General features: G+C 40.6%; 1 protein-coding gene across 2 annotated transcripts in view; it reads left to right on the top strand.

Moving 5' to 3' along the window:
• Positions 1-1,719: 1,719 nt before the first annotated feature.
• TMCC1 (transmembrane and coiled-coil domain family 1) overlaps positions 1,720-22,769 on the top strand; it is a 106,614-nt gene continuing 85,564 nt past the window's right edge. Inside the window, exons 1-3 of one of the 2 annotated variants that reach the window (XM_080995525.1) lie at positions 1,720-1,937; positions 16,679-16,735; positions 20,855-21,568. In XM_080995525.1, coding sequence (XP_080851651.1) covers positions 21,020-21,568 — 549 coding nt within the window. In that variant the 5' untranslated portion in view covers positions 1,720-1,937; positions 16,679-16,735; positions 20,855-21,019. The remainder of the gene's footprint in view (positions 1,938-16,678; positions 16,736-20,854; positions 21,569-22,769) is intronic. The other variant, XM_080995526.1, reaches the window with a different exon arrangement.

Below are 22,769 nucleotides of genomic sequence, written 5' to 3' on the forward strand. Positions count from 1 at the left end.
AATTTAAAGGTCCCTGTCTTTTTGTCTTACGGTTTGTATATTTCAAATGGACCAAATAGAGGATGGGATTTCTACCCACCCTAGGAAGAGGTTATCAAATGAGAACCAGGGAAAGCCTGCCCCTTTCCCTGGCAATGGGAAAAAGCTTTAATTTTCAGTGCTTTCCAGGATAGTGAACAAGTTGAAAGGGTCTCTTTTGGTAGCTAACAAAATGAGCAGGGTGGGGACTGAGAATTAGGTATGTGGGGCAAAAGAGGTATGCACCTTTTGGTTGCAGAGATCATGGTTAGGAAGTATTAGCTCTTCTGAGCTTTAAACACACACAAATTGGCCAGTGTGCTCCATTTACTGTTGCTTGTTGTCCAAATTTTAGACTAACTAAACATTAGGTTCATAGACTCTTGTGGCTGAATGACAGATTTGCTTCATGCTGCGATGTTCATTTGTCTCCCTCCTTTTCTGATACTTGATTACTTTTCTGATCTGACAAGCTTCAGCAAGAGGCTTCTTTTGCTTGTGGAATGGAATATCCCCCTTCCCTTCTCCTTGACCACAACAGTTCTAAAGCCAACTAAGCTTCAATATATGGGGCTGATTTAAAATCCGGTTACCTAAGTGCATGCAATACCAAGCTGATTTTTATGCACTCGTACAATCTTTTGAAAATGTCAAAATGTTATTCAACGTATTATGAGCTCCTGTGTGTGCATTTGGGGTGAGATATTTTTGGTCAAAGGCCTGCCTCCTCTGGTCTACTTTCCTCAACGAATCTTGAATCCCTTCACATTAACTCAACAAACTTGATAGGTGCACTGATTCATGAATGGAAGCCACCATTTTTAGCTTTGGTGTGTAGAATCTCGAGAGATATCTAATACCTTCTGTAAAAGCTAGGACTTAAAGTGTTTAAATTGGCTTGTCACGGCTTTTGGGTATACATTGCAATAGAGTTCATTGCAATAGCAGAGACTTAAGGCAAAACTTTGATTCCTTGTCTTCAGATCAACAGTAACATGGCAGTATCCGAATAGGACTAGTAAGAACCGAATTCAACTCCACAGTCAACGGTGTGATGTTGGATCAGTCACGATCTTGTTGCGATGATAAAATGGGGAGTACCATGTAAGTCACCTTCAGCTTCTGAGATGAAATACGGGATTATTATTTTTAAGCGTGCCTTCAGTGCAATACTATGCACGCCTTTTCAGAAATAAGGCGCACTGAGTTATAAAATGAAAATTAAGCGATGGATGGCCTAAAAAATAATAATAAACGGAGAGGAGGTGGCAACGAACGTGCAATTTAGCCTCTATGTCAGAGCAAAGAAAAACAACGCGTGCGCCTCTGAAGCTGCTTACCATCTCACACACCCCCGCCCGAAAAAAAAACCCTCTTTCGGACCGAGCACGTGGCTCTGGCGCGCAGCCAAGCGTGTGTCTGCTCCCTGGCAACCGTGGGAAAGAGGAAGCGCCATCCGCGCTTTCAACCACAGAGGCCGAACCCGCCGCAGAGGCGCGAGGAAGCCCCGCCCCCTTCCCCCCTCCCCGCCAACCCTCCACCGCATCCCCAGCCTTCCAACCCTCCGCCCTCCTCCTCCAATGTCAGCAGGAGGAGGGAGGGGGCGGGGCTAGCCGCTCGAACGGCTCCTCGCGCCGCCCCTCGAGCTGCGCGCGTGACGTCAGAGAGCGAGCGAGAGTTATGTGCTTCTGTGGCTCGCGCCCGCCTCCTCCTCCTCCTTCCCCGCTTGCGCAATAACGCGGCGTCGTTGTCTTTGCCGTGAGGAGGCGGGAGGAGGGGGGGGGAGAAGAGTTGGCGGCGGCGGCGGCGCTGGGAGCCCGGCTGGGATGGAGGACCAGCCGCCGCCACCACCAGCAGCAGCAGCAGCAGGAGCAGCACAGGAGTCGTTGGGGCGTCGCCTCCCGCGACTCCCACAGCCGGTAAGCGACCCTCCACCAGCAGCAGCAGCAGCAGCAGCAGCAGCGTCTTCCTTTTCCCGACCCTCCGCTTTTCCTCTCTTGCCGCCTCCTCGGCCAGGGCCCAGCTGCGCTCCCCCTTCTCAGCGCCCACCCTCAGGGACGGGGTCGCGGGCGAGGAGGGTCTTAATGCACCCCCCAACCCCCACGGAGGCCGCTTTCTCCTCAGTTGGGGCCGGTTCTCGTGCTCCCTCCTCCTCCTCCCTAACCGCTGCTGCCCCTTCTCGTTCCCTCAGAACTCTTTGCGGGGGGAGGGGGCTTGTTTGTTCCTCCTCCTCTTCTCTTCCCCCCCCCTTCCAAAGCGCCCTTCTCTGAGTGATCCCCTCTGCCCCGAGATTAATCGCATCTATGGGTGGAGGAAGAGACAGACAGGGTTGGGGAAAGTCATGGGGGGTGATCAGTAGTCTCAAAGTTAGATCTCGTTCTTGGTGATGTTGGTTGCTGCTTTAAGGTTGTGGGTATACTGTATATGTGTACACACGCTAAAGCGGTGCATTGTGTTTTAAACGGGCCCTTTTGATTTCCTCCCCTCTCCCACCACCACCTCTCCCGTGCCTTCAGATTCTGCTTTGCAGCATGCCACCATCGCAAAAGTAAACAGATTTAGGCGGCCGGGGTTGAGATTGCATCTGTGCAGGGGCCGGTTTATTTTTCAGTTGCTGGTCTGGTTTTTCGTTGCTGTTGTTGCTTTAAGTAGAATAGTGTGGGAAAGAGGGCCTCCAACACCATTTGAAGGTGCTTTTTCTCTGTAGCGTTGCCAAGGAGTGGGGTAGTGGTTAACTCAAAAAACTAAGATACTGGCACAGCTGTATTCTGGTTTGTTGTGAATTATTAAAGAATTATTAGGATTATGGGACCAGGACCTGGTGTAAGTGTAGTCAGAGCTGTTGGGAGCAGTGACCATAGTGCTATTAAACTAAACATACTTGTAAATGGCCGGCTGCCAAGAAAATTCAACATGATTACTGTTGGAAACACAAGATGAGGGGGTTGGAAAAAAGGAAATTGAAAAGTCAAGGGGGTCATTTCATTCCAAAATGCTTGGAACGTGTTTAAAAATGCAATATTAGATGCTCAACTTGGGTCTGTACTGCAGATCAGGAAAGGTACTGCAAGGACCAAGAAATTGGATAGAGAAATGTTTTGTCCTTCTCTCATAACACTAGAATTCATGGGCATCCCATGAAGTTGAATGTTGGAAGATTCAGGACAGATAAAATAATGTACTTCATGCAGTGTGTGTAGTTAAATTATAGAACTCGCTCCTGCAGGAGGCAGTGATGGTCACCAACTAATATGACTTTCAAAGGAGTTTAGACAAATTCATTAAGAACAAGGCTATGCTCTGCCTCCGCTATCAGAGGCAGTATGCCTCTGAATACCAGTTGCTGGAAATCTGAGTCCTGCATGTGGATTTTCGCACTGAGAAAAGGATGCCAGTCTAGCTGGGTCATTGGCCCGATCTTGCAGGTTTTTTTATGTGTTCTTAGGAACAGAATTTCACATTGCATCTGAGTGGAAGGAAAGACTGTTTGTATCATGGGATGTATTATGGAACAGTTGCAGATATTGGAAAAACTTGAGTGGGAGTGATTCTTCTACAGTTGTCAGTGTCTTTTGATAGTTTGCTAACCAACAGCCTACACCTTTCCTTGCGTTTGTAATCCATTAGGTGTACCATTGATGTGTAAATACTTAAAACCCTTGTTTTGATTCCAGTGATCATGCTAGGGGAGAGCAGAAGATCCTCGTCAAGTGCTGCTCCAGAGTAAAGTGACTTCTGTTAAATTGGTTACCCTAATGCTTCCTGGTTTTTTGCTCCCTAAGCAAACCTTTCCCCTTTTAAAATAAATGTAATAATATTTCCAAGCAGAATTAGAAGTTTAATAGGTCTCTAGCATGGGAAGCTATTAAAAGAATTGGAACAGAAAATGTTACCATGGGAGACAGCTTTGAAAAAGTGATGTGGCATTCAGTGATTTGGATTTGATGTACTGAGTTGGTTGCTTTAGAACAGGCATGTCCAACAGGTAGATTGTGATCTACCAGTAGATCACTGGACATCTGCGGTAGATCACTGGTTGATCATTGGCTCCCCCCAAAGAAGCTGAACAACTGTGGCTCCCCTAAAAAAAGCTCAACCTTTTTGCCTCCTCCCTGAAAAAACTCAACAACTTTGATCTGAACCCCAAAAAAGGGGGTAGATCACTGTCAGTTTTTAACTGTTAGTAGATCGCAGTCTCTTGGGAGTTGGCCACCCCTGCTTTAGAAGGAAATAGTTTGCACTGAGTAAAGCAACCTTGTGTTAGGCTGCATCCACACTAGGACTTTACTGTGTATATGGGTTGTTGCTCTGTGTGTGCACAAAGGTATTTTATCTGTGCATGCATGCACAGTTTTATTGTTACTTTTTTAATTTCCAGTTTTTTTATATACTAGATCAAAGAGAAAAATGATACACCAGGGTATTTAAACAACCCAAAATGTATGGGTGTGGCCTTAACAACGATGAAATTGCTCCCCTCATCTGTTGTTTGTCATGGGAAGCATAGGAGCCATCTCCTAAGGGATTGTGGGGGCTTCAGCTCCCACAATAAAATATTTGAGGGTGCCGGGCCTCCACAAAGTTGATGGGCATTCCCATTCACATGGTGTGTGTGCACTGCATCATGTGTTCAATTATGTGGGGCGGGGTTTAACTGGGCCCCCACAATATTTTATTCAAGTTGGCACCCTTGCTGGGGAGGAAGTTTCTCTTGGTACTAGTATTGTGGAACTTATGATTATGTAATTAGTGTCAAGATAAACACAAGGCCTTAATCATTTTAGCTGTTCCTCCTATTTTGTTAATCATACAAAACTGGATGGATTTGGATTGTAAGTAATAGTGCTATATATCCTCCCTGTGGCCCTAGTTGATTTTATTATCTTTTGAATGTTTTTAAATAGCTGTTTTTAACAGTCTTTTATTGATAATCTTAAGGTTTGTTTTTGTTTTTAGTAAACCGCTTAAAGGTGTTTTGTTTTTTTACAATCAAGCAGTATATACATTTTGTGAGATTGTGTGTATGTGTTTCTGTGTGAGACAGTAGACTAATTAATTCAAAAGCTCAGTGGTCATGTAACTGGTAATCCTCACCCTCTGCATCAGATTCTGTTTTCACTTGACTAAGCATGCGTTTGTGATGTTGATCATAGCACAAGCACTTACTCCTGTGCAAGGAAACACTTTAAGACTGACTTTGAGATGGATCCACATCTTTATAAGAAACGGGGAATCACCCATACCCAGGTTGTTCTTATGACCTCTTATTACCCAATTGCATCCTCTTCCCTTTAGCTGATGGAGGTGTGTGGGGCACTGGGAGAAAGGGGCAGTCCAGTTGTGTGAGTGGAATGCCACTCAAGTGACATTGGATTTCACCCTCTATATTTAAAAACAAAGCTTTAATTTTGGAAATCCCATTACAGCAAGGAAGCAACTGACAGTGTTTTAGCAAATATTTTTTAATGCTTGTGATCAGATCTCATAGTTTACCAAATGTGCTCTTTGCTGATATCTAAAATAGTAACACTTGACTTAAACACTAGGTTAAAGTAGTGCTGTTGCTGCAACTGTTGGTTAAAGAGCCCAGAACACTTGGATAATGAAAGCGTTATATATAAAAATGCTTTCTTTTCCTGCCTAGGTTTTGCTTTTCTCTGGCAGAACAGAGACTAGGACAGTGAAGGGAAAAAATGGTGTGTAAATTGAATGTAATCTGACAACATTTCTTTCCTCCGAAGGAGTGCCAAAAGCCCTTAATGACACATGGTTGCATCTAAATACAAATAGCTAAAAACAAATAGCTAAAATGTAAAGAACATTGGAGATGAAATTAGTTGAATATGCACATGTGCACTGAAGCATTGCAATTCTGATATTCTGGTGCTTGCATAACTGACCTCACTTGAACTGGGCTAGACGTTTATAAAAGATTTTTAAAAGAACTCTGGCTTTCTGTACATATAGATTCTTACAACTGCTTTTCTTGCATGGCAGGTGGTGGTGTATTGCCTGTTTAGAGCTTGAGATTCTGAAGCACAGTAGATAAGTATTTTCTGCAGACAAAAGCATGTTAGGGGTGACTGAGTAATGCCTGATCCTATCCCTACTATGGAATTACAGTGGTTATCCATCCCTGACTTACACTTTAGCCATCAAAATACAGTGGTACCTCAGGTTACAGACGCTTCAAGTTACATACGCTTCAGGTTACAGACTTCGCTAACCCAGAAATAATACCTCGGGTTAAGAACTTTGCTTCAGGATGAGAACAGAAATCATGCTCTGGCGGCACAGCAGCAACGGGATGCCCCATTAGCTAAAGTGGTGCTTCAGGTTAAGAACAGTTTCAGGTTAAGAACAGACCTCTGGAACGAATTAAGTACTTAACCCGAGGTACCACTGTATCAGCAAAAAGTTCATTCACTGTGAGAATGAAGTTACAGGGAACAAGGCAGAGGACCTTCTCAGTAGTGGCACCCACCCTGTGGAATGCCCTCCCATCAGATGTCAAGGAGATAAATAACTATGCAACTTTCAGAAGACATCTGAAGACAGACCTGTACAGTATAGGGACATTTTTAATGTTTGATGTTTTATTATGCTTTTATATTTGTTGGGAGCTGCCCAGTGTGGTTGGGCCAACCCAGTCAGATGGACTGGGTACAAATTATAAAAATTATCATCATCATCAGCTGCCACAAAACCCAGTTATTCCCCAACTGTGAACCAAGGTCACTGCAGAGCTATGGTGATTCTTCATGAATAGGGAAGTATTCATTGGAATCCACAAGTCACCACCAGCTATTTAACCCTGTGATTCCCATATGCCTCTCTGACAATTATAAGATAGATTGTCAAATGTTCTATGTGCAGGGCTCACTTGAGATAGCTGAAAATCACTGAGGCCCACCAGTCACAAAATAGTGGTTCAAGGACAGAGTCAGTCACAGAATTTTCCTTTTACATTTTTTACTCCCTACCCCAACAGGCCTTTCAAAAGTATTTTTACCTGTCAATTGCTTTTCTTACTATTCTTTCACACTCAACTTGTTACCTTATCCTTGATTCCTGCTTCTTTTATATTAACTTCCCCCTCCTATAACATCTTTCTTCTTCTCTCCCCTTATGTTTACTCCCTGATGATAATGATGAATCAAAATAGCACTGGGTAGGCTGTGGCACTGATGCCAGAAGTACCACTTTTCTATCCATCTTCTGGTCTAAAGATCCAGCAGATAAATTTCCATTTTCTAGAGAGAATCTATAATCTCAGCAGGTAAAATGCCTTCTGGAAAACATATATGTTTGTAAGATGGTAGATTTTGTTCTGAGTTTCCTTTAATGTGCCTTCAGGCCTTAAAATATTGACACTACCTGTTGAGTTTTCTCAGAATAATATACTCTTCAGACCTTCATTTCTTTTACTTTGGTTCTTTTGATGCCTGTTTGTACAACTGCTTTATTGTGGCTGAATGTAGGTGAAATCATATTTAAAGATATGTTTTTTAAATCTATCTGGAATGGCTCTGCAGCTGTAATGGTGATGTCTGCTTATATTTGTGAAGCAACTTATTTTTAACCGTGTCTTCAAATGAAAGATTTGTTGCAGCAAGTGTAATATAGTAGGGAAATGAATGTTCTCGCATAAGCTGCATTACTTGATCACCTGACTACAACCCTTAATGAATACTTATTTCAGGTTCTGTATCATTTGGCTGAATGATAGTAGGATCTATATCTTAAGGCTGAGGGTATCATTTGAAGTTCATTTGGTAGGTATTTTCTGTCCTACCTTTATTTTAACAGTTAGATGAACTTAGGTTTGAGGGTATGAGATACGTTTAACACCAGAGGTGGGCCTAGTACACTGTGTGTGGATTGGCCCCACCATGCAACAGGCAAAGGAGAATGCGAATGAGCAAATGCACATTTGTATCCTCTTCTGCAGGTGAGTCCAAGGATCCAGAAATAAACCTGGAGCTACACACAAGTGATAATAAGATGTGTATTACTACTACTTACAAAGTAGTAATAAGTGTCAGCAGGTGAAGCTTTCCTCATAATTTTATTTCCATAGAAAAAGCTTAACAGTATGATTTTCTGCACTGCTCTAGCACGCTAAACCTTGGAAAGAACTCACACTTCCGGTTATGTTACTCTAGATCAGGGATGGGGAATCTTTGGCCTTCCAGATGCCGCTGAACTACAACTCCCATCAGCCCCAGCAAGAGAGGCCAGTGGTTAGGGATGATGAGAATTGTAATTTAGCAACATCTGGAGGATCGGGCCACATGTGTTCACACCTCCTGCTGAACTTTTGTCAGTTAAACATAGGCTAACAATACTGCATTGAGGGCAAGAGCAGACATTGTATTGCCGATCACTCTCAGCTCTGTCCCCCAAAGTTAGTACAGCAGCAGTGGGCTACTTTTCAGGGCTGATGTAACCCACACTTTCTCAATCACAATGCATCCCCACTTGCCCTTAGAATATGGATAGGTTAATGATGGGTTTTATTTGTATTTGTATTACCGGGTTAAAATATCTTTTGCATAAAATTAACCCTGTGTCACAAAGATCATGACTTGTGCTTTTGAGTGGGCATCCTACAGCCCAGTCACAGCTACACTATGCTCCTGGATCTCTCCTGTTAATTTTGGGGGGCAACAATTTTTTTCCTGCCAGTGAAGACAAAAAAGCAGCTTTCGAGTGAATTGGGCAGTCCCTTAAAATGCACCAGGTCTGCCCTTTTCCATTGTCTGAATTTTAGAGAGAAAAAATTCTAGAGTGACACATGTGCCAAGGAAGACAAAAAATGCTTCAAAATGAAGCCCTTCCCTGTTGAATGGAGAGGGCACTCATGAGTCACTTTGAAACCATTTTTCAGTTTTTTACCATGTATAATTATCTAAATTTCTCATTAGTATTTGCCAGTTACCTCTCTGTGTTTAGTCACTGAATAAGAACACTGAAAGTTGGGAGCAGGCTGAACCTTAGAACACAGTTGTTTGGAATGCTTTCTGCCCATTTTGCTTTGTAACTTTTTGTTCTGAAGGTGGCTAGATCTAATTTTAGAAAAACCCAAAACCTCAGAATCTGAACCTCCACACATCACCAGTCTACAACACTGTCCCCAACTAAAATAAGCTACTGGTTGCAGTGAAGAAGAAAGCTTTTATAATGACATTATTTCTAACCCTCTGCCAAATCTGAAAGCACAATGGTGCTGCACAATGTACTTTTGTTTAAGTAAATAGATTTTAAAAAATGAAGCTATCCATTGTAATGATGAGAGGTGTAAAATCAAGAATCAGAATCTTTATTTGTACAGAACATTTTCTATGCCATGATATATGGCTGTGTGTTAGGAGAAGTGATGGCATTGAAATTCTTGCCTGTAGTCTTTCGTATATCTTGCCCATGATGCTTAGTAGTATGAATTAAATACCCAGAAATGTTATTCTCTGCGTTGGTATATTTAGAGATTCTGTAAGTGTGAGATCTGTATTCAGATACATGCAAAGCCAGATAGATGCCTAATAATAATAATAATAATAATAATTTATACCCCACCCATCTGGCTGGGTTTCCCCAGCCACTTTGGGCAGCTTACAGCACATAAAAAATTGTAAAACATTAGACATTAAAAGTTTCCTGATATAGGGTTATGGAATGAATCTGACAGTCAATCAATCAGAACATACACCAAAAATGTATGAGAGCAGATGTTTAAGAGCAAGCAGTTAACATTAATGTGAAATTACACCGTATTTTAAGATGGACATGCAATGTATGCATGTAGAAAACGTGGAAAGAGGTCCAAGTCACAGCACTACAGCATCTGCGCTGCAGCTTGAATCATGCATGTGGTACCAGTCTACAATTACTGTTGAGCATGCAGTGCACAGAAGAGATAATTCTTGGAGCACTACATGAACTACTTTTGAAAGCTCAGTACAGAGCTAACTTGTCCACAGCTAGATAGCAGCACAGATCTGCAAGGTTCAGGCTAAGATTCTTTGGAAGAATGCCACGCCCAAAGTGATTTCTATGAGTTGTTTTACCTTGTTCTACCATATCTTGTGTTTTTTTTTAAAAAAAAAATAATATTTATTGAATTTTAAAGAGTTACAAAAAGAAAAAATTAAAAAACAGCATATTAAAGAAATACAAAACATCACATCACAATAATAAAAAAGAAAAAAGAAAAAAAATACAATGAATCCTCCCATAACTTACCTTTCATTTACTTATTTCCTTGACCTCCTCACACCTCCCTTTTTTGTACCATATCTTGAAGTATGCTAAGAACGCTGAAATTAATATGTGTGTGCCCCCTATGACATTTGACAATCCTTACACTATAAATCTCTTGCTTTGACAGATCTCAGTTGGTCTGTTTTCTTATCTGTGCAGGGCTGACTTTTCACTATGTAAGAGTAACTTTAGTTGCTGAGCATTGTGTTATAAATAGTTGACTGCAAACTAAAAACATAAAGAGCAGGATTTAGATGATCTTACTTCTCTTCTCACCCTGCCATGGCAAGAGCCAGTTAGGCCCCGGTGACCAAGATTATTGGGCACATGATACTGGAGAAGGATGATCCCTGATCATTCGGCTTCTCTAAACATGAGTGAAAGCTTGCTTTCAACCACCTGGCAGGCAAAGAGGCAGCAGAAGATGGCACACAGCCTCTTGGTAGCTGTGAGCTGAAGAAAATTGTATTGTCTCCAACCTCAGTTTTTTTTTAAAGATGGAGCATGGGGTTGGGGAGAAGACCCTACCTTTTGGAGAACTGGCAGGTCCTGGTGACAGCAGACCTTTTTACTTGGCACTCATTGTCACCCCAAATTTGTTGACCTGTGGAAACCAGAAGTGCAGGAGGATGTTGAAAGCAATTTATCCCACAGAATCTTAAATACCCTTTTAGAACTTAAACCTGTTAGTCTATCAAGATTTTAAATATGCAAGGTAACTTTTAAAAAGTTGCAACATCTTCCTGAAGAGCAACAACAACAACATGACCTACAGTGGTACCTTGGTTTGTGAACTTGCTGTATTTTTCTGGCTATAAGACGCTCCCATGTATAAGACGCCCCTATTTTTGGGGTCTCAGATTTAAGAAAATGGGGGGAGATGGCCCAGAGTATAAGACACCCCCTAATTTTTGACATTTTGACATTTAGGAAAAAACCCTAATCTTATACACGAAAAAATACTGTAATGCGTTCCTGAAATCCGTTCTTAAACCAAGGTGTGCTTTCCCACCGCTGGTGCCCTGCTTCCGTTTGTAGACCAAGGTAAAGTTCGCAAACCGGAACACTACTTATGGTTTTGTGGAGTTTGTAAACCAAATATTTCGTAAACAGGACTGTTTGTAAACCGAGGTACCACTGTACTTAAGCAGAGATTGAGCTTTGGTAAAATTGGTTTTTGCTGCTTGGATTATGGCCCTAAATTTGAGGCAGAGTTCCTTTCTAAAATGTTAGAAGATACTGCTTTAAGGTGGGTGGGGAATTAAACCTCTGCTTATTTGTAGGGCTATGCAAAGTGATATGAGATAGCAACATGATAGGAGCTTGGAGACATTTTTTGGGATGACTTGACTACCTAGAAACTGGGAAGATAGTCAGCTCACTTTTTAACATGAAGCTGTCACAAAAAGTAATAATTGCCATCAGGTCCACTCTACTGACATTTTGAACTTAAAATGTTCAGTAGGCATACTCTTTGGTGTCAAAACCATTTGAAAGCTGCATGGAAGATTAGTGCAGTGATACATCTACTGTTGCCCACTTGACCTTATCGAATATATTTGGAAGTACACAAAGAATATGAACTCAGGATATTTCTTGGCTAACTGACCTGGATACTTGATATTTTGCTTACTCTGCTATGCTGGTGGTTCAAGGGGGAGGTGAAGAACAGCATTTGGATTGTTTCTAAAAATGACTGACCCCCCCCCCCAAAAAAAACCCTTGATTAATTTGTACTTCTGTTACAGAGATTATGTGTTGGTAAGCTTTCCTTCCTCTGCATGGAAGGTAAGAGAATGGTGGAGGAGGGGCAGAGCAATCCATCCTTCTTCCATGAGCCTGCTGGTCCCCTATAACTATCAGTTCTGCTAAAGCAAGGTAGTTTTGTAAATCTCTGGGTTCTCCCAAGCACACTGAGAACCTCTTATTTTTCAATGTCCCCATCTTCGATCCAGTTCTTTTGGCACTTGCCACCTCCGTTTGCTATTGGATGGAGTAATGCACAGTAAGTTCTGCATTAGAAGGAGTGATGCATCAAATGCATTAAGAATGGAAGGAAGCAAAATTCAGCTGGTAATAATGATGCAATTTGTAAAACACCATCCTAGGAGGTTGGGAGACCAACTGCCTGGTTGGTGCAGAGACAACCATATATCAGTGTTTGAGGACGGGACATAGATTGCACTCCCCCTCTGAAGTTCCAGTGTTAGGAAGACACTCCTAGGATTGTCTGATTAGCCAAAACCTACCAGACCCATTGGCATGGTGAGGAGCATTTTTTTTTTAAGTCTTCCTTATGCAGCTCATAACTTATTGGAGCTGTATACATGAGTTATCCTCTAATTTTACTGGTAGGCTTGCTTTAAAGCAGATCTAAACATAAGGATGTGTTATAAGAATTTGAAAACTGCTTAAGAACTCTTAAGTTTGGTACAGGTATATACTTCCTGTTCCTTAGCTGACTTACTGTTAATCAGGATTGATACCTAAACCAGATCTGAAACAGTGATAAGCGACTTGCAGTATATGTACACTTATACAGCATGTGTGTGTCCTGTATAACTTGAATGTTTGTCATCTTACCTTAACAATGCACTTGGTTCAACTAAAAAGGTATATTTAAACAATATTTATCATAGCCTGATATAGGATGGTATATCAGAAGTATGAAAAAGGAGTACATACCTTACTGAGAAACTTATTTTGGGGGCAGATATTTTGTTTTTTACACGTTCCTTAAACTTCAAATAGTGCTTGCTCCAGTTCTTTAAGTGACATAAAATCTGCTGAGTAAACTTAGATTAATTTTTTTATGTGTGCCAACTGTAATTCTGAATGGAATAAAAGTTTTCTTCAGAAAGGCTGTTGTTAAGATTCCTATGCTAGGTACTGGTTATGAAAGGTGGACATCAGATTTATTGATTCTTTCTTTACCAGTTGCAAGTTCTTGTGACTTCCAAATGCCTTACTGTGATGAAAAAGCCAGGGTCCTGTAGTTGGCATAGTTTCTTTAGCCGTCACCTGTTTTGTACTGCTGGATGCAAAAACTGTTGTCTCTCATCTATATACAGTAAAATTAATCAGACCACATTTCTGCTTTTGAGTTATGGTTGAAATGGTTTGCTAACTGCCTCATGGCTGCGTATGTCAATGCTATCTTTCTTCCACATCACAGGTAGGAAATTGCTCTAAAATAGAGTATTGATCAACGTTTTTTTTTATAAGAAGATTGGAGCCAACTATTCTCAAGGGAACACATGAACAGAACAGCATTACTCTGAAACAAGTAGTTAGCCTGCCTATATGCTATCTTCATTATTTTTATAAACCAGTACGTATCTCCTAGGCATCAACTTCATTTGCATGTATCTCTATATCTTTTCAGACATAGTTTTCTGTGTGGGTGGGTGCGTGCGTGCATGCATGCACGCACAGAGGGGAGAAAGAACAGAAAAATGATAAATGAACTTGACCAAGTATTTGAACACTGACTGAAATAAGTGTAGCTTCTAGCTTTTGAATTTTACAATTCTTGCTGACGTTCTCGCTGCCTCTGGCCAGAATACCAAAGTGGCAGCACCTGAGTGACACAACCAGAGGAATCTGTTTTCCAGGAGTTGCATAAGTATGCAGGGTTCCTCTTTTCCCCCTCTCTGCAGGGTTCAGTGGCATTAGCCAGTTGGAGGAATGGGGGTGCAGGTGGGAAAATCGTATAGGCAGCTTGCCTGTAATTCTTCTGTGGTAACTTTATTTTGAAAAGTTATAAGGCATTATTCTGCTAATCTCAGCATTAGGATTTTCAAGATCGTTCCAAAGCCACAAGTGTCTTTGACATTCTCACAGCAGCCTACATTTCCACTTTGTGTTTTGGGAAAAAGCATTTTACCACCCACAAGCTGTGTTTCACCTACTGGACATCATATTTGGTTACATTTTGAAGAGGCTATGACTAGCTTGGGATAAGGATGTGCGTTGTAGGAAATACAGTACAGCTTCTTTGTGTGCTACTTGCATTCTAAAATAACTTATCTGCTCTGCAGGGTGCTGCCTTTCCTTCCTTATTGAAAATGGTAATAGCTTTTCCAGCATGCAATTTCAGAGCCACTCAATATTTCACAATATATATTCCATTTTCTCCTTTCCTATCTTGTCTGTTCTTCTGCGCCCCCATTTCTCCATTTATAAATAAAATAAAATAAAATATAGACCCAAATCGAAAAAATAGTGATAACAGTGGTGAACCATCTTCTTGGCTGGGCTGCTACCCAGGTGTAGTTCACAAACTGCACTATTCTACCTCATATGATAGAAATAAATCCAAGCTGCCTATCAGTTGTTTTCTCAGATGTTGTTTAGGGCAGCTGTGTATCTACTGTATGGATGATCAATATGATTTGTATTCTGTGGGACCAACATGGCATAATATGTCAAATTGCTTTGTTCGTCCTTGTATCCTCCTCTTGGAATAATTTTAACTGCAACAATTAGAATGTCATATTAAGGAGCTGGGATTTGGACATTTTAAAATTTAAGCAGTTTAGAAACTTGTCCAGTTGTGAGTAATTCAATGCATGGCACAGAGAACTAGAATAGGCCAAATTATAAATCTATACTGTATGTGCAGTTTGATGCTTTCCTTTCTACCTTGGTCTCTACTCAAACTGAGGGATAGCTCGCTCAGTAGAATATGAGACTCTTATTCCCAGGGTCGTGGGTTCGAGCCCCACATAGGGTGAAAGATTCCTGCACTGCAGCAAGTTGGGCTAGAATGATCCTCGTGGTCCCTTCCAACTCTACAGTTCTATGATTCTATCAAAATAAATGTTAAATGCTCACTTTGTTCTGTTGTACTCATATGTTCATTCACCACTTAAGAAGTACTGTAGCTTGCTAACTTCTGGTTACTTAACTTCTGGCTACATCTGTGTCTCTCCCTCCTCCCCAACATATCAATTGCATGTGGTGTGTGCCAGTGTTACATTAAGGATCCCACAAATCTGGAAGGAGAATGCACAGTGTACAAGATATAATGAACATTAGTTATCAGAGCAGCTAGTGACAAGACTAAATTGAAATTCAGCAAGGACACTGGCCTCAACACACCCTTATTTTGATATTTTGGTTCTAGTAGGTAAGAGTTTTCCTATGCAGATCATCTGAATGGCAACTTACTCTGTCCACAGTAGTTAGTTAAATGTTTATCGTCAACACAAATATGGCAGTGAGCAAAATATGGGAATAAAGCACCAACATGGTATGTTTGCACTGGAAATCAATATCTGCCTGTAAAATCTCCCCCATCTCCCAATATTTATATACATGGAAACATCCAGAAGTTTTGATGTTGGAAAGAGTTTGATTCTAAGTTGTTCATTCACGTAAAGGAAAAAGTGATTCCTGCCAATTCTTCCATCTCCAGGCCCCCTACATCATATTCTGCACCATTCCCAAGGGTCTCCTAAACAGGAGCAATCTTTCATTTTCAGGTGGTGGTAGGGAGCTGCAGAAGATGGGAAATCCTTGTTCCATGTATGTGGACTTTGTTTCATTCATGGGAGGAAAATTAGGATTCAAGCCAAAATGCAAGAATCTGAATTAGAGATCCCTGTGTAAGAGGTGCTTTGCCATATGCTGCTTCAATTACTTCTTGCTGATCAAAATTTGTATATGGGATAGTTGTGTGCCTTCCAATTTTTGATGCTTTTATGAAACATTTTTGAAGTTTAACCCTTCTGCGATTTGAATTCTCTTTTCCTGCTCTAGTATTTGTTAATGCTAAAAATAATTATAGTGTGGACTCCAATGAAGTCTGTGCAGAAGTGCTCACATAATGGGGCCTGCTTCCTCTCCAGTCTCCCCCCATGTGCCTATAAAATCTGCTCTGAGGGACCCACAGCAGCTGATTTAGGTAGGAGAAGGGGAAGTCCTACTGCTTTAGAAGCAGTCTTCTCATGTAACCTTGGTTTTTTTTTGTAAAAACTGAAAATTGAAAAAATAATAATTAAAGAATGAAAGGTATCTTATTTATTTTTGGCAGAAAAGCCTTTCAGTGAAGCTTAATCCACTGTTGCAAACCTATCCCTGAATAGCTTTGAGCATGTGGAAAGTTCAGCTTGCAAATATTCAAGAGTTTTCACTGACTGTGGCAAATTCCCAGCAAGTTCTTTGTCTGCAGAGACAGAATAGGGGCATGGCTGTGTAAGCTGAAGTTTAGCAGAATGTGCAGGTGCACAGAAGTCACCACATTTTTCTACTCCTTCTTTGTTGCCTATTAGTAATGCTGAGACCAACCATAACTAGGGGCATATTATTACAGTGTTGGACTTAAAATAATCTCAGTAAGTCACATTCTCTTGATGTGTATGTTTCTTTTCTAAGTTTTGTCTTTTTCTCCCCCAAGCTGCTGTTTGACAGAGGAGCCCCACCAGCCAGTCATGTTTAAGGATAAGTGGTGGAGGTAAGTACCTTTTCCTCCCTATATTTAAGTAGTGTCTTGGCATCTGAGTTGCAATAGCTATGTTAAGTCTCACCTGAGAGGATGCTAGAATAGTTCTGTAATGTTTGCAAATACGTATGTCCACTGACTGTATATATGGTGTTTTGCAGCTTGTTTCATCTTCTGCATTAGGTAGCACTTTTGCTGTTTTTCCCCCTAAAACCGGTAGTACATGAGTTCCAGTGACAGTTGTCCATGTAATAAACTTGGAGACTTGGCCATTGCCATAGTAGAATATTTCAAAGCAATTTAGTGAACATACAGAAATATTTTTTATGGAAAATTTCAAGGGTAAGGGGCAAACCAGCAAATGTTTGGGAGCATGAGAAAAGTTCTGACCACACACAGTAGAAAGAAATAGGAAAAAAATTGGCTTTAGTTGCCACTTGGTTCATTAACCACAAATGCATTATATTTTCTGACAACATGTAGTGACTCTTGAAATAGCTGCATAGTGAGATCCCCATAGGCAAAGCATTGAATGACAAGGGCTGTTGGATTAGCTGTAGAATCTATGCAGTCTTCTCTAGCAGGATGGAATTTCACAAAACTCTAATCTGTGGTACTACAGGGAGGTCTTTAGCTACAGTATAACAGTCAGTCACACCATGCATATATGATTACCACCAAGTCAATAGAATATTCATCTAGGTTATCTTTGGCCTATCTGTAGTCCATTCTCATTAGCAAATGTTTATCAGATTAAAACATTTCCCCAGAATCATGGGGGACAAAATCTACCTGTTTTTAAAAAATGAGATTTTGAGGAGTCTGTTCAGCCTGAAGTAATCTGACTCAACAGGGTTTTGAACTTTTTTTTGTTATTACTAAAAATTCTACCTCTGGCATTCTCCATAGATAATGCAGTTCCCCTGGGTAGCTTGATGGCTAATTCCACAAATTGGAGTGAGCCTGTAGAGAGTGTTTACGATGGTATGCCATAGGAATAGGTCTGTAATCCCATTCTTTGAATGTTTCAGGTGTATGATATAGTTTAACCTTAATGCATGTGTGTGATCCACTTTAATTGCAACAAATCTGAGTTTCTGTGCTGTTATTCATCCTATTGTATCCACCTTATACTGGATTGGGGGCTTGCGGGGGTACTAGGCGTATCTAGCTTGGAGTTGTGAATTTTATAGAAAATCTTCCTTTTAAGAATTGGAGGTCATTTCTATCCAAATAAATGGAATGAAATTCTGTATCTGGAATCATTTTTCTTTCTCTGTATCACATGACTGTGGTCACATTCAGATTATCAAATATTGGCTTTATAAGGCAAGATATGCATGAGCTTCACTCACAGCTGCTTTGCTCCTCCCTTTGGATAAGCAGCGAAACAAGTCAGGAAGCTGCAGCTAACCATGACATCCTGTTGTATGTTGTATATGAGAACTAGTTGTTTATTAGATTTATATAACAGCCCGTCAGTAAATATTCCCATGGTGGCTTTCAACAATTTGGTTCCAGGATACCCCAAGGATCACCCTGAACCCTTATATTCTAGTTACAGGTAGGTAGCCATGTTGGTCTGCCATAGTCGAAACAAAATAAAAAAATTTCTTCCAGTAGCACCTTAGAGACCAACTAAGTTTGTTATTGGTATGAGATTTTGTGTGCATGCACCTGTGGAACACCCTGTCAATAGAGAGGTACAGTGGGCTCCTTCTGTGCCAACTTTTAAACACATGCTTAAAACTTTTCTATTCCACTAGGCCTATGCAGGCAATTAAGAGTACATCCCCCACAATGGTCTGTTGATGTTGGTTTTTAACTTTTTATGATTTTATTGTGTCGTTTTATGTTTTTATAATGTTGTAAACCACTGTGATATATTTTCATGACACAGTTGTATATAAATGTTTTTATAAATAAATAAAAACATCAAACACAATTTACAGTAATAGGTAATATCCAATAATAATACTGCAGAAAGCTTCATTGCGCAGAGGCAGAGAATAATTTACTGTACAGCCTCAATTTAAAATGCACTGAAAAAAGATAAAGAAGGTGTCAGGCGTGGCTCTCTGTGAAGTCTGTTTCATAGCTGATATGCCACTACTAAAAAACCACATCTCCTTAGTTGCCCTCTGCCTCATTTCATTGGTGGAGGCACCTAGGGAAGGGTTTCTGAAGAGAATTTTAAGGTGCAGGTAGGCATACAAAGGAGGACGTGATCTTTTCAAGTAACCTGTTCTTAGGACTTTGCAGGTTAAAACGGGAACTTTAAATTGGGTCAGGAAATATACTGGAAGCAAATAATGGTTAATGCCAAACAAGCCAGGATGCAAAAGCCGACTTCAAACTATGGTTTCATATCCTGACTTGTTTGGATGCCAGTACCCATATTTTCCAGTTTGGACGTCCCATTAAATACTTTCTGGCCTGTTTGCTTACTCACCTGAAAGGAGGAGTGGTGCTGTTGCATGTGGATTCCTGACACTTGTGCATAACTTCTTATTATGCCATAATTTGTCTTTTGTCCGTGGAGAAATAAGATTATTGTGATTTAAACTGTTACCATAGAAAAGCATATAAAGCAGGCCATAAGAACTGCTGCCTTATTCCTAGCTATATACGTCACAGAAATATACTACTACACATCAATAGGATAGTATATATTTATATAAACTAATGGTGGGAATTAATATTGGAGGCATTTGTTGTATCTTTAAGTTTTCAAATGTGTACGATGCCCCTGCTTATTTTTTGTTGGGTAAAATAGTGGTAGCCCAATTTTCAGTCTATTAACAGAACTTGCAACATGTTACATCACAATGGTAGAATTTGGGATGGCTTTATTTCCAGTAGGTAACTATATTGTGCAGTGTCTGAGAAGGGTAGCAAAGGTGCTAGAGTTTTTGTAAAGACAATATTTGCTTGCTTTTGCAGGATATCTCAATTGGTAGAGCATTAAACTCTTAATCCCAGGGTCATGGGTTCAAGTATTAGAACTGGCAAAACAGACTTCCAAACCGGATCCAAGATGTGTCCTGATCATCATAATGGCTCTTAATATGTTCTCTTGGATGTTTTCTCCAGTCTAAACATCATATATCTCTATCAACTTCTTTCAAAATTCATGCAGGATCTGCCAAGACTGAGCTTCATTTGTATGGTCCATTTTATCATCTTACACAGCTTATGCATGTGATTCGCACTTAATCACAACAAGCGTATTACAAGGCTGTTCAGTTATTGTTAACTTTATTAATGCTCCCTTTCTTAATATTCAAGTTGCTTTGAGTTCACTTGCTTACTTCCTCAGCTACCTGCCTGTAGTGTGACATAATTATAGCTGTTTGCCTTTTCCACTTACCCAAAGCAATATACCTGAAGGAGCAGGTTGTGTTATTTAATATTTTGTCGGAAGCTGCCCAGAGTGGCTGGGGAAACCCAGCCAGATGGGCGGGGTATAAATAATAAATTATTATTATGTGTTCCTGTGAGTCTGAACAAGACCCACTTTTAATGCTGCTGCCATTCTGCTGCCCACGTCTACAAGAACCAGTCATTTTAGACATTTGAGATTCCTGAGAGAGCCTTTGCTAATGGCTTTTGGTACCTACAAAATATTTTAACGCTGGCAATGTGGAATCTGGTCCCTGCTTCTGGTCCTTGCCTGAAAGAACATATTTTGCTTTTTTCCATATTTTTAGTTTGTAATAACATAAAATTTATTAGAAATATAGAGCAATGTGTTGAGTTACATTGCCTTTCCTTAATACCATGGTGATAAGCTGCCAAATCCAGCCTCATGTAGCACAACGCATATTAAAATTGGGGTATGCTTGTTACGGCTCTGACAAAATCTTCCTTGCCTTCCAGTATACCAGCTCTGCTGGTAGGGAGGTATAGTTTCTATATGTAATATAGCATTTGGTTTGCAGTTTGGTTTTGGAATATTTTTTCATAAGCTTTGTGTTCCACCTGCAGTGGAAATGCACTTAATCCCCATGGTAAAAAAAAATGCTTGAAAAGTTTAGGATTGAGAAGAGAGTAAACTAGCTGCATGTTTTTTCAATGTGAATAACCTTAATCTGTGCATGATGTGTAACCCTAGTTTTTTTGTTTTAACAGTAGATAAGCATGAGACCACCGTGGCACAGCTGCATGTGTATTCACTCTTGAAGCAATTGCACACTTTATTGGCTGACAATCTTGGCATTTTTCAGCAAAAACAAATTTTAAGGGCACAGAACATCTGTGTCTGACTTGTCAAATAAACTTGCTTGGTGTCATCTGATGGAGCCTTCTGGTAGTGAACAACTCTATGATGATCCTGACCTTGGAGGAAAGTCTCAAGATCCAGAGACCAAAAGGCAACATGAATCGGAGCAAAAGCTATCCAAAATTACCCACAATGCCTTGGAGAATATTAATGTGATTGGTCAAGGGTTGAAGCATCTCTTCCAGCATCAACGTAGGAGGTCCTCAGTGTCTCCCCATGATGTTCAGCAAGCTCAGGTTGATTTGGAGCTTGAAACGGAATTGGAAAATCAAAGCACATGTGCTGAAATTGATGGTGTCTCTACCCACCCCACAGCTCTGAACAGAGTTCTCCAACAAATCAGAGTGCCACCTAAAATGAAGAGAGGAACAAGCTTGCATAGCAGACGGGGCAAGGCAGAGCCTCCAAAGGGAAGCCCCCAAATCAACAGGAAGTCGCTCCAGGATATTCATTCAGGCCGGCCCAGATCCTCATCAACTACTGATGCCCCTACTAATATGTCTGTGCTGGAGATGGCCTCTCCTATCTGTCTAGCTGGTGAAGAGGTTGCATCAGCAGATCGGGTGAGTTCTGTTTATAGCAAAGTGTATTTTCTTGCTGGATGCTGAAGCATTTCTTTGAAAAAAATCTGAGCATTGAATATAGTAGCAAGGGCAATAAATATGTGTGTGTGTGTCTATATGTATATTTCCTTGAAAGCCATGTACCTGAGTAAAGAAGAACATAGTATAATGTTCTTGCTGCACTGGTAATAAGAGAAGATGCAACAGCTTGTTGGCAATAAAGAACAGTAGATGCTGACTTACTTTTTTTATTTTTGGAAGTTGTTTAGCTTGTGGAAGTAGCAGAATCTCCCAAGCAGACTGCTTTGCACATAATAATTGATTTTTTTCTCCAGTAAGTCCAGCATTGGATTAAATTTAAGATGTAAGGATCTATATGGCCAAGAGGTAAATGGTAGTATGCAATTCCAACTGTGCAATTTGCTGCTGAGTATAGTGTTCTTTATAGTGTGCTTTTTATTGTATTTTATGTTGAAAACGTTGAATAACATTTGATTGAAAAAAAATGTATTGAGCCATATTGAAGCTTACTGTTTCATTAGATAAACTTGGTTCTGGGTATGAAATATTTTGGTCTGCAGAATAGAAGGTATGCAGAAAGATCTATGTGACAGTTCTTTTTTGAGGGGAGAGGGCAGGGAGTGGTGGTTCTATGTCTTGCTGAAATTGAGGAATGGAACTGTTAGCCCCAAAGTCAGTGCAGTCATCTCTATGTTTCCCAATTAATTCCATTTGGTTTAGTTAATGAACAGTGCTTCCTGTTCAGATATCTAATGAAAAGTTACAAAAGGATATGGTGGAAACTTGTAACATCGCAGTAGCTATCACAGCAGGAGACATTGTGCAGGTAAAACAGCAGACTGAGTGAGGTGATGAGGCATGGAAGCCTCTGGGGTAGGGTGCAGTGATATGGGGATCATCAGTACTCTTCAACATAGGTGGAGGAAGCAGAACTGAATAAACAGGAAATTAAGCTAATGAATTTAGGAGAGAAGAAGCAAGTGTGTTGCAGTTGGGACAAGGACAGGTTGGAGTGGAACAGACTCTTAAAGCATGGACTCATAGTTGTTGATCTGTTGTGTGTATTATATGGAAGTGTACCAATTCCAAGTTAACGTGTGTGTGGAGGTTTTCTTTATGCATGCATAGATGAGATGGAACACATCTCTTCAATAAAAAAGGTCACTGTGAGACAGTAATT

The sequence above is a fragment of the Podarcis pityusensis genome (genome assembly GCF_964106645.2).
Source record: "Podarcis pityusensis genome assembly, chromosome: 2".
NCBI lineage: Eukaryota > Metazoa > Chordata > Lepidosauria > Squamata > Lacertidae > Podarcis > Podarcis pityusensis.